Source organism: Diceros bicornis, chromosome 40, assembly GCF_020826845.1.
Source record: "Diceros bicornis minor isolate mBicDic1 chromosome 40, mDicBic1.mat.cur, whole genome shotgun sequence".
NCBI classification, from domain to species: domain Eukaryota; kingdom Metazoa; phylum Chordata; class Mammalia; order Perissodactyla; family Rhinocerotidae; genus Diceros; species Diceros bicornis.
Window position 1 is genome coordinate 17905683 of NC_080779.1, and position 12940 is coordinate 17918622.

Here is a 12940-nt window from a genome sequence, read left to right on the forward strand (position 1 = left end):
ACCAGACTTAGCTAAGGTGTAATTATGTATTGCAAAAAATAATATTTCATTTTCAAAATGATCTACTACTGGGTTCATTTTAAAATAATGAAATCTCTACTATAATTAAAACATTCAAGGTATAAAAATTTGATTGAATTTCTTACTTTTGATAATCACTGTTGCTGTGTATGATATCACTTTTGGGGGAATCTGGGTGATGACTAAACAAAACCTCTCTGTACTATTTTAATTTGGCAAATTTTTGTGTCTATAATTATTTTAAAATAGAAAGTTTAAAAATTTTATATGTAAACGTATATATAATATAGTATACTATAGTGTGTTCAGGGACACACCTATGAGGTGAAAACAAGCACATCATCGTTGCACACTCCATCTGGATCGTGACTGCTCTCTCAGTGCTTCTCCCTGGTCATTTATCAAATCAACTATTGGATTTAGAGACTGTAATGCACAAGCCCCGTGGTAGCTGGTAGCTTCAATCACTTAATCTTTCACCCAGGAGGCATCAACAGCAGAAAATCAACTCATTTTTAAAAGCATGTTTTCTAGTCTCATGACCTAGAAATGGAAGAAAGATGCCAAAAGCAAGGAGCACAAAGGAAAGAAAAAGGAGCAAAGATCCAAATTGAATGATCTGCTTTTGTGATATTAGCCAGTACCCAACTTGTCTTTTTTTTTTTGAGGAAGATTAGCCCTGAGCTAACATCTGTGCCAATCTTCCTCTATTTTGTACGTGGGTCGCCTCCACTGCATGGCCACCAACGAGTGGTGTAAGTCTGCGCCTGGGATCCAAACCCGTGAACCCGGGCTGCCAAAGCGGAGCATGTGGAACTTTAACCACTTGGCCATGGGGCTGGACCCTACTTTGTCTATCATTTAAGTTCAGCACCGGAACTGGATTATTATGTTCTTCTAATTTTAAATCTAGTTAGAGTGAATTAATTTTCCCAACTTAAGTTTCTTAAATTGGAAAAGTAGATGTAGTGACAAAAGTTAAAGGAAATAATTAAGGAGTTGAACAGATTGGATAAAATATTGAAAAGAAGAAGGGAATTTATTCATTCATTCACTCAGTCATGAAAGATTCCTCAACTCCCGGCTCTGTCACACATTGTTGAACAGCACAAGGATCAAGGAACTTCAGCCTCCTGACACTGACCTCCCAGGCAGCAGAAGGACAAGAAACCAATAAACACGTTGTGTGCTCTGTCGTCAGGTAGCAATAAATGCAATTCAGAAAAATAAAGCAAAGTAAAGGAATGGAGGGGTGGGAATCCGAGAAAGGAATTTTTAATGCTGGGAATGATGTTGCTCTTGTAACAAGAGGGAGCTAGAGCTAGAGCCATCATAAATTGAATAGATTTGCAAAGACAAAGAATGTAAATACTAATCCTATTGATGTGTCAGTGAAACTGAAGTTGATTGCTCTATCATTTTAATTTTAATTCTAGTCAAAGTTAGTTAATTTTTCCCATTGCCAGCAGTGTTTGATTTTCACACTTATTTTGTATAGTGGCAGCCTTAAAAATATTTATGTCCTTTGACCCATAATACAGTGATTCTTGAGCTCATTGTCTAATGCCCTCTTTTTTATAATAAATATTTTGTAACACCCTCTTTTCTATCATAAAATGAAATCAAGGATAATATAACCTATGTAGAGACATAATTTCAAGAATTCAAGACACTCCTTCAAAGAAACAAAGGGAAAGTAATTTATAACAACATAGTAAGACATAGCAATGCCTGCATCTGTATGTGAAGTTACTGTGGTAGCCTCCAATGCAGACTATGGACCAGTCACAACTGGGGACACTGCACCAGCCTGCATGTCACTGGCCTAAAGTGAGTCCTATGGCCACCTCTAATTCAGGGGGAAAAGGAGAGTTTAATCCTTTCACAGGCCCAGGTTGGGAAGAACCCGAAAACTTTGGCATAACTGAGTTAGGCTCTGGGCTATCAATTGGCTGCTTGTGTTTGACCACATGACATTTGACAGGATGCTGTATGTGGCACAGTCCTCTATTGGTTGAGACTGTCCTATGCATTGCACACCTGGCTCTGCCCACCAATGCCGATAAAGCCACCCCCCGCAAATATGCGTTGACAAGTTTCCAACATCCCTCTTGTAGGCAGAGTGGCCCCTAAGAACCTTTGCATCAGTCAAGCTCATGGGATTTATTCTCAGGTAATAATCAAATAAAGGGCAATGCTATTTGTCTGAATATATTGATATCAAGGTTTCAATGACAGTATAAAATTGGAAACAACCTGAATATCTAATTGAATGGAAGATTTAATTAGTGATTTTTCCAAACAAAGAATGTTATACAGTCATTAAACAGAGAAATAGAATCCAAAAAGCCCTGCGAACCAAAAATATCACTTATGGTGTACTGTTGATTGAAAGCATATATAACATATAATCTACATAAAAACATGACTGTGTATGAGACAAAGAAGGAAATATTCTAAAATTGGTAGTCATATGAGACTGCATCAGCTATTTATTGCTATGGAACAAACCACCCCAAAATTTAGTACCTTGAAACAACACACAGTTGTTAGCTCGTGGTTCTATAGGTCGGCAATTTGGGCTGGGCTCACACCGAGGGATTCTTCTGCTGGTCTTGCCTGGGCTCACTCATACCATGATAGTCAGCTAGAGGCTTGGCGGGGCAGGTTGGTCCAAGGTGGTCCCACTAACATGTCTAGCAGCTGCTGCTAGCTGTCAGCTGGGCCTCTCTCTGCAGCAGGCTAGCCATGGACATCTTTTAACAAACCTGGAAAAGTATGCTGTATTTTAGGTCCAAATTATAACTTTAAATCTGCTGAAGGAAGAGATTGATGGAGATTATTTTATGTGTGCATTTTAATACTATTCCCTAAAGGCCTAATTAACCGTAGAGTATCAGAGGCAAAAAAGAAAACAGACCAGCCATTTATCTGGTCCATCTGAAGTGTCAACTAAATGAGTTGGTCCTGGGACTGGCATTAGAAGGTGATGTCTCAAGGAGAGAGAGAGAGCAGTAAGCAGTTAGCTAGTTAGCCAAGTTGGCCCCGGGGGGAGGGATTGAGAGTGGTAAGGTAAGACTACACATTTGCCATGGGAAATGGAGGCCCCTGGAAGTATGAGGTCATGTATTTGACTCCTTCCAAGGAGTTTGCTCGAAGCAAATAGACCTTATCTGGCTGCAGCATTTAAAGACACTCTGGCATTTTTTACATTTTTGACAAATGATAAACTCTATGCACAGGTTGTGGTGCGGGAACTGCTGGCTCAATACACCAAACAGTATGAAGAAAGACCATTCATTACCCTGCTGCAAAACTGGGCCGAGTCGGGAGGTGACAAGCTGAGAACCAGGTATGTAACTGCTCAGGCTGTCACCATCCTTGGCCCTCAGTGTCTTCTTATTGAGCCTGAGTACGAAGAGCCTTGACATGGCACAACTCACTCTTGTTTAAATTTTAAATATTTGATATATACAAAAGATAGACGAATATGTAACATCGATGTTCATATGCACCCACTCCCCAACTTAAGAACCAAAACATTGCTAATTCTGTTCTTTCTACTTGTGTTCCTTCTTTATTGCCTATTCACTGTTCCAAGCACTTTATGGGTTTTAATCCTAAAAACCCTATGAGGTAGGTTATTATTTCCATTTCCCAGATGAGGAAACTGAGGCACAGAGGTTAAGTATCTTGCCCAAGGTTACATGCTAATGAGTGACAGAGCTAGGTTTTGAACCCAGATAGGCTGGCTTCAGAAGCCGTGCTTTTGGTTGTTTCTATTGATGTTTTAGTATTGTCTTTAAGCTTGATAAATAAGGCGTAATGTATGTGGTATTCTGTAGCTTCCTGTTTTCACTCAATATCTTGTTTCTAAGATTCATCCAAGTTGTTATGTGTAGCTGAAAAGCTGTTTTCTTTGCTCACAATATTTCATTATGTGTATATACCACCATTTACTTATCCATTCTAATCTCTAATATCAGTAGACATTTGAGTTGTTTTGGATATTTTGCGCAAAGCTCTTGTGAAAAATCTTGTACATGTTTTCTGGGGAATGTGTGCAAGCGTTTCTACAGGGCTTTCAAATTTAGTAGCCATGACTCAGAGTAAGAAATAAATTTTGCATTACTGCTGACACCCACACATCCTTAGAGGTCCCCCTCACCCAATAGACACAACTGAAGCAAACGCTTCATAAAACAATTTCTTATCCTGTTACTCATAATGCTCTCTGATATTTTTTAATTTTTTTTTTTTTAAATATGGATCTCAATCCTTTAAACTTTTCATGACCCATTAGTGATTTGCAATCTGTTGTTTGAAAAACACTCCTAAATAGTATATATTACCCAGGAGTGAAACTGCTGTGTTATGGGGTATGCCAACTTAATTAAATAGTGCCAAATTATTTTTCAAAGTGATTATACAAATTTATAATCCCACCAGTGGCATGTGTCCCCCAGCAGCATGTGTCTTGTGGAACCATATCCTCACCAACTCTTGGCATTATCAGACCTAATTTTTGTCAATATAATATAAAAAAAAATTTCTCACTGTGACTTTAAATTGCATTTTCCTTATTACTATTAAGGTTGAGCATGCTTTCGCAAGTTTGTTTGCCATTTGTATTTCTTCCTATGTGAAATGGCTGTTCATGTATTTTGCCAATTTTTCTATTATTTTTGTCTTATTGATCTTTAGGGGTTCTTTATCCTTTGTTGTTATAGATGTTACAACTATCTTCTCCAGATTTGTGGCTTGTCATATTTTCTTTATGGTGCCTTTTGATCAATATAAATTCTTAAATTACAAGTGAATTTATCAATCTTTTGTATTCTACACTTTTTTTTTTACCTCATCTACTTTGAAATCATGACATATGTATTTTTTGAAGTTTGAGAGTTTCACCTTTCACGTTTAATTCTTGAATCCATTAGGTTTAGTCTGTGGTGTGAGGAAGGGATCTCATTTCATTTCTCTCTCCCTTAGGGATTGTCAGTTGTTCCAGCACCATTTACTGATTGACTGTCCTTTCCTAGTGATCTGCAGTGCCCTCTCTGGCATTTACTAAATTTCTATATATGTGGGAGTGCATTTTGGGGCTATTTTGTTCCTAGTCTATTTGTGTATCTTAATCCAACAATACATTGGTGCAATTATGCTAGATTTATAATGATAATATAATAATATAATATATAATAGCTATTCAGAATTGTGTTGGCTATTCTGGGTCTTTTTCACTTCCATATAAGTTTTGATATCAGTTTATCAAGTTTCTCAAAAAAAAAAAAAAACCCAAACTTGCAGTCACAAAAGGAAAATATTCTATGATTGCACTTATATGAGGTCTCTAGATTCGTCAAATTCATAGAGACAGGAAGTAGAATAGTGGTTACCAGGGGCTGGGAGGAGGCACAAATGGGGGGTTGTTGTTTAATGGGTACAGAATTTCAGTTTGGGATGATGAAAAAGTTCTGGAGATGGATAGTGGTGATGGTAGCGTGATAACATGAATGTACTTAATGCCACTGAACGGTACTCTTAAAAATGGTTAAAATGGTAGACTTTATGTTATGTATATTTTACCACAATTTAAAAAAATCTGTAATTTTCTTTGAAAGTATATTAAATCTATAGATTTGCAGAAAAATTGCCATTTATAAAACTGATCTTCCTCTCAAAGATTTTAATCTTTTAAATGTCTTCCAGAAACTTATAGTTTTCTCCATGCATAGTATATCCTTTGATAGATTTATTACTAGGTACTTTATAATTGTGTGATGGTTAGAAAAAGAGGTTTTTTTAAAATTATATTTTTTCTTGTTGCTGGTTTATTATAAATGCAGTTGACTTTTGTATATAAACCCTACTATAAAAAATTTCTTCTAAATGTGTCTATAGATTCTATTTTTTCCGTAGACAATTGCATCATCAGTAAATAATCTTTTTATTTCTTCCTTTCCAGTTGTTATTCCTTTTATTCTTTTTCATGTAGAAGCTGTTCTTTTGTCTTATTCCTGGTTTTAAAAAGAATTAGTTTAACATTTCACTGTTAAGAATGATGTTATTGGGCTGGCCCCATGACTTAGCGGTTAAGTGCGCGCGCTCCGCTGCTAAGTGTGTGCGCTCCGCTACTGGCGGCCCAGGTTCGGATCCCGGGCTCGCATTGGCGCACCGCTTCTCTGGCCATGCTGAGGCCACGTCCCACAAACAGCAACTAGAAGGATGTGCAACTATGACATACAGCTATCTACTGGGGCTTTGGGGGTAAAAAATGGAGGAGGATTGGCAATAGATGTTAGCTCAGAGCCGGTCTTCCTCAGCAAAAAGAGGAGGATTAGCATGCTTGTTAACTCAGGGCTGATCTTCCTACCAAAAAAAAAAAAAAAAGAATGATGTCATTGCTAGATGATGAGTTTTACTTCAAATGATTTTTTGCATCTATTGAAATGATCTTATGATATTTCTTCTTTAGTCTGGCAATTTGATAAATAACCCTTGTAAATCTTCTAACGTGAAACTACTCTTGCATGTCTGAGAAACACTCAATTGTGTTATGCTGCGTTATCAGTTTTATATTTTCCTGGTATTGGTCTGCTAGTACTATTTCTTAGGATTTTTGTTTACTTATTGGCTTATCATTTTCCTTTTTTGTACTTCCCTGATTTGGATTTATCTCAAGTTTTACTGGTCTCATAAAGTTATTTTAGGAGTAGTTTCTTATTCTATGAAAGAATTTGATAAGTTATTTGAAAACTCTCTGGGCCTGGGGGAATGTTTAAACTGCTGATTCAATTAGTTTAATTGTTTTAAGGCCATGTAGGCTTTGTCTTGTGTCAGTTTTGGTAAATGGTATTTTTCTGGGAATTTATCCATTTGGTGTTGAATTTATTGGTATAAGGTTTTTCGTACTATTCTCCAATTATCTTTTTAACTTCTGCTAGATCTAAGTTGTGTCCCATTGGTCATTCCTAAAATTATTTCTTGTGCCTTCTCTCTTTTTTATTTTTGTTGTTTAGTCTCACCAGATGTTTGTCTAGTTTATTATTTTTTTCAAACAACCAGCTTTTCCTTTTGTTGACCCTCTGTCATACCTTTGTTTTCTACTTTGTTGATTTACGCTTATGAATATATTGCCTCCTTTCTTCTGCTTTTGAGACACTTATTATGCTTTTTTCTTTTGCGTTTTTTTAAAAATTATTATTTCCATTTGAAGACAGGTTATTGGTCTCCATAACCCAAATGTATTGAACTAATTTCCAAGGAAACTGTTCATTAGAAAATACAATATTACAATCCTGATTCAGAACATGGGAAACACAATAAATGAGAGTATGGGACTTTTCATATCTGTTGGCGTGAAGTGAAATTAAGAAATCTGTAATCTGTCCTCTCCCCAACCCTTTTTTTTTTTTTTTTTTACTACTGCTTAGGTTCCTGTTTATTCAAACTGTACTCTATCTCGGAGCTTGAAAACATCAGCTCCCACATCCTAAGGCTGTTTCACTTAAGTCTCTCTTAGTTTGAATGTCTCAATTTGTCTTTGCACAAAGCCAGTGCATCTTTTTGATATTTCTAGCCCTGAAAGCACATTTTATAGTACTGATAGCTTCCCCCCTTCCAATTTATTAGTTTGAGAATTTTCCAACATTTAAGGAGTTTAAAGAACAGTGCAATTCCCCTCAGAATCAGCTTCATCCATTCAGGAAACTTGTTTCCAAACTGTCTGCAAATCATCTGTCCTTTCGTTTCTTTTCCAGATAGCAGAGCAGGGCTTCTTTCCGTCATTCTGAAAGCATAACAGACTCTCACCCATATGCAAATCTCTATTCCTAGCAGATTTTCCAGGGTAGACTTGAGATGTGCCAAAGGCAGTATTCCCATTGTAAATATTTGCAAAGTTCCAGTCCATTTATTTTTGTCTCGGTTATTAACCTCCGAAACAGTACATATCTCTCTCCCACACATCCAGGTTTTACTGATTCAGTCTGTCTGTGTTTATCTACTTAAGTCCCAAAACCTTACTTGCTCTGATTTTTATGTCTATTAAGAACAGGCTTTGTCATCCAACATGTTTTCAGCACGCACTGTGTCCTGGGAACTTCTCTAGACACAGATGATACGGCAGTGGCTGTGGGTTCTCAGTCTTCATGGAGCTTATGCTCTAGAAGAGCAGTCGCATGGCAGTCATATCGACGACTCACAACAGAAGTACCCGTGAGCAGGTGGGGACATGAGGAAAGACGGGCTGAGAACTTCCTGGTCCCCTGAAATCCTTCCAAGTAGGCAGCCGTTTGTGTGGACCCTCAGCAGCTACCCCTCATATGGACTGTGGGAGGAGTCAGTCATGGTCCTGAAAAGGCTCCCTGAGACTAGGTGAGGAGGGCAGGGGCTCTGCTCTGCGAGGGGCGGAACCTGGTTCTGCAAGCAGCTCCATTCTGCCCCTTCCTGTCCCAGTGAGTCTGCCTCTCCCCTCTCCCAAGGGGCTGCCCCTGGAGCTCCCACTGCTCTCCTCAGCCCCGGGATCCTTAGGAGGCTGTGGGGGTTGAGGAAAGTCAAGATTCTGCACTGTGCTTGAATGTTTTGCCTTATTATGTTATGAACATTTTCAAATATTTAGCAAAATTGAAAGAATTTTAGTGAACTTTCCTATACCTACCCTGTAGATTCTGCTGCTAACATGTTACTGTAATTGCTATACCCATGTATCAGTCCCTCAACCCACCCCTCAATTCATCTGTTTTTTGGTGCGTTTCGGAATAAACTGCAGACATCAGTATACTTCTAAATAGTTCAGCATGAACATCATTAACTAGTGTTCAAGGTTTGGTTACAGTTTTTTCTTCTTTTGTAGAATTTACATACAATGAAATGCACAAATCTTTTTTTTTTTTTTTTTGTGAGGAAGATCAGCCCTGAGCTAACATCCATGCCAATCCTTCCTCTTTTTGCTGAGGAAGACTGGCCCTGGGCTAACATCCCTGCCATCTTCCTCCACTTTATATGGGATGCCACCACAGCATGGCTTGACAAGCAGTGCGTCGGTGCGCGCCTGGGATCCGAACCGGGGCCGCCACCAGCGGAGCGTGCATACTTAACCACTAAGCCGCGGGGCTGGCCCCAAAATGCACAAATCTTAAGAGTGCATTCACTGAGTTTTGACAAATTCATATACCTGTGTATCCAAAACTATTATTAAGTTGTAGGTCATTAACAACACTCCAGGAGATTCTCTGATGTCCCTTTACAATCTCTGTGACCACGACCCCAGATGCAGCCACTATTCTGATATTTTTCTACCACAGATTAGTTTTTCCTTTTATGGAATTCCATATAAGTGGAACGATACAGTACGTACTCTTTTGTAGCTGGCTTATTAACTCAGTATAATGCTTTTTGAGATTCATTCACGTCATCATGTACGTTAGTTTGTTCCTTTTTATTGCTGAGTAGTATTCTGTTTTGTGGATATACTAGGCTTTGTTTTCCATTCTCTTATTGATGGATAGACACCTGGGATGTTTCCAATTTTTCACTCCTTTGAATAGAGTTGCTGTGAACATTCGTATACAAGCCTTTTTGTGAATACGTGATTTATTTCTCTAAGGTAAATAGTAGGAGTGGAATTGCTGGGTCATAGGGTATGTGTTTGTTTAGTGTTGTGAGCAACTGAGAACTTTTTCCAAAGGGGTTTTGCCATTTTACACTCCATCAACAAGTGTGAGAGTTCTGGTCGCTCCATATCCTTGTCAACGTTTGATGTTGTCCATGTATTTGATTTTAGTCAATCTGGTGGATGTATAATGCTCCCTCATTGTGGTTTGCATTTGCATTTCCGTGATGACCAATGATGTGCGTTTGAGTTTAATTTAAATTTTATTTAAGTTTAGAGTCATTTTGACCTTCTTGTGAAATACGAGGAGGTTGCCTTTAGCGATATTCCTATTTTTAAGAGAGTCTGCACAGTTTTCCATGCTGGGTGAGTCCCTAGAGCCATGTGGTGTGGTCGAGCTTGACATGTGACTCACACTAGGGTGGGTGGGTGAGATCCACTTCGTGTAGCACATGCAGTTCACAATTTCAGGTGGACAGTGTTCTACGATAAACATCCCAAGAAAGGTAGTTTCTAATAACAACATTCACAGTCTCCAGGTTTTACAGTAATGGTCCCTGGAATGCCTAAAACATACTTTTCTGTAAAATATGAAAATTCTTTACACTTTTTGTTAAAGGGACTGAGACAGAAACTCAACCTTCTAAAGACCAGATTCAGAATAAGTATTTATATAATTTAAATTTCTTGATAATTGGCATGTAAATAACCTCCCATCTTTCCTGTCTAAATGGAGAGCAAGTATTAATTCAGAGCTGGCATTCTCAAAAGCATATCGTTTGCTTCTTAATTTTCTTTCGTGGCTTCTGATTAAGCACCAACAACAGCTACTTGTGGGTTTTTAATTTTAATTAATGAGAATCTTTTTGGGTCTTATAATAACTTACTTCCCAAGGGCAAAGGGGTGGCTCAGCTCTGGGAAACTCTAAGTGTGAATTAACCCTTTAGCTGTCTATCTAAGTTCTAAAGACAGAAGTTTCCTGGGGGGATGGGTGTTGTTTGGACAAAATTGGCATAGAAGGCAGAGTTGCATGATGCAAAGCCTGTAGGGTTTTGAGGGAGACTTGGGTAATTTGAGTTTGTTTGTGCCTAAGTGTCTTAACCCCCTTGTGCCTCAGTTTCCTCATTTGCCAGATGGGGAAGATGGAAATTACTACCTGCTGAAGAAAGCCACCATCTCTGTGGCACACTCTGCCCTGTGCTTGCCCACACCCCTCTCACTGCCCTCTGTGGCTCCTCTTCCCTTAAATACTGGTGTCCCTTAGTGTCCCTTAAGACAGATCCCAATCTTGAGCATGTTCTGCCTGTGTGACCTTGAGCAGGTCACTGAATCTTGCTGACCCTCAGTTTCTCAAACTGTACATTGGCTAATTATAGTATCTGCATCATAAAATTATTGAGATTATTGAATAATTCACAGAAAATACTTTTAGTATAGTTCCTGATACATGATGTGTTTAATAAATATTATTCGTTTACAAAGACTTTGTGACAGATATATTTGATTACCAGTTCATTTATAATCATTATTGTAACAAATGCCCGACAATGGTTGAGTAAATGATTATAAACCTACTTGACGGAAATTATATACCTGTTAATGAAGAAAGACTATGTAAAATATTGAACACTCCTTTAATAAAATAGTAAGTGAAAAGCAGGAAACCAAGTTATCTTTATACCACAAGGACAACCATGTAGGATAAACTGGAGCCAAGCGTTCATCAGAAAAATCCCGAAAGAAGCATGAACACGGCAAGTGAGAGGAGAGTGATTATGTGTACTTGCACTGCTTTTCTGTTGGAAGAAAATTCTTTTTGAAAAAACAAACCCTGTCTCTTTCTTTGAAATGAAAGTTTTTGGTGAGGACAAAATAATAATGATGGTCACTGTGTTTTTCCTTCAGTTTCCTGGCATTTAACGTGGACACAGTCGGTAATCTCACCTTTCTGTTGAGAGCAGTGAATTTTCGTGAAAGGGTTCTTCAGCGGAGTTTGGTGGCCAGAATTTATTATAAGGTAAAGATACATTGTATTCTATTTTTTCTTTTAACGTGTGTTTAGGGCATATTCTTGCTGGTGAACTATCTGCTAAATGTAGTGGAGGATGAGTCCGTGTAATTACAAGCTTCTGGAAATGGCTACAGTTCCTACAGGCCACTTTGCAAGACAGCCTTGCTTGCTTTGGAGGTGTCAGATGCTGCTGTTTAACCCTTTTGTATCATCTTTTAGAATTCCACCCTCAGATGCTGCTGTTTAACCCTTTTGTATCATCTTTTAGAATTCCACCCTCAAGCATCGTTTGGCTGCCATGGGAGTCGATGAGTGGAGTAATGTTTAGCCTTTATTGGAATTGAAAAAGCATTGTCTACATGTATAACAAATACATTTTTCTCTGGTGGGGGGCGGGGAGTGCATCAGGAATATGTAAAAATTAGCCGTTGGATTAGGCTGAGATGCACTCTATTTCCTATTAAAACACCCAAGATGTTTTAAAACATAAAACTTTGTACAATATCAGCATTGATAGAAATCTAGAGGGAATATCCACCAGGTACAGTGCCAATGGGGATGGTTTGAGGAAACACCCGCCCCCCCACACACAGCAATATCTTTCATCTTTTAATCCCAGCACAGAATAGCCAACAAGAACCCAAGACAAATCTTTGCTCATCCCACTCTCTGCTCAGGCTCAGGGGCTCAGAGCTACTGTAACCTGAAACCAGAGCACTGCTCCCCCTCTGCATGGGAATTAGGTTCCAGGATGGCCAGAATTGGGCCCCAGGCAACTCTCCCCCTTCAGTTCATCTCTTTTGATATCAGTTCCAAGATCACCTCTCCCAGGACAAGACAGAGGGAGTGGAAGGGAAGAGGATGAATGGCATGTGGGGATGGGGAGTCTCTTAGGAAATGCTTTGGAGGCAGAAGAGTCCTGGGAGGAGAAAGTGCCTAAGATCCACCCTGGTGGAACAGAGCCAGACAGATGAGTACCTGCTGGAAGCCAGGCCAGGGTTGTACAAATCAGTCCATCCTCCAGGTTTAGAGAGAGGTGAGGCCCTGCCAGACACAAAGGGCATATCCAAGTGGGTTTAAGTCACTCCATGTTCCCTGCCCTTGTCAAACATGGAGCCAGCCAAAATAAAAGAAGGATGCAATCAGCGGTGAAACTGCTATAGATGTGCTAGCAGCAGAATTAACAATGGATACAATGTTATCTATGAGCTAGCTTTCCAAGACTGTAGAAGTAAAGGATAAAAGATGAAATGGCAAGAGATAACAGAGTGAAAATAGTAGAAATCCAACC

General features: G+C 38.8%; 1 protein-coding gene across 8 annotated transcripts in view; it reads left to right on the forward strand.

The window, feature by feature from the left end:
- ACOXL (acyl-CoA oxidase like) overlaps positions 1 to 12940 on the forward strand; it is a 371667-nt gene that overhangs the window by 245221 nt on the left and 113506 nt on the right. For all 8 annotated transcript variants that reach the window (XM_058534585.1, XM_058534586.1, XM_058534590.1 and 5 more), the window contains 2 exons: positions 3264 to 3373; positions 11544 to 11655. In XM_058534585.1, the coding sequence (XP_058390568.1) occupies positions 3264 to 3373; positions 11544 to 11655 (222 nt within the window). The remainder of the gene's footprint in view (positions 1 to 3263; positions 3374 to 11543; positions 11656 to 12940) is intronic.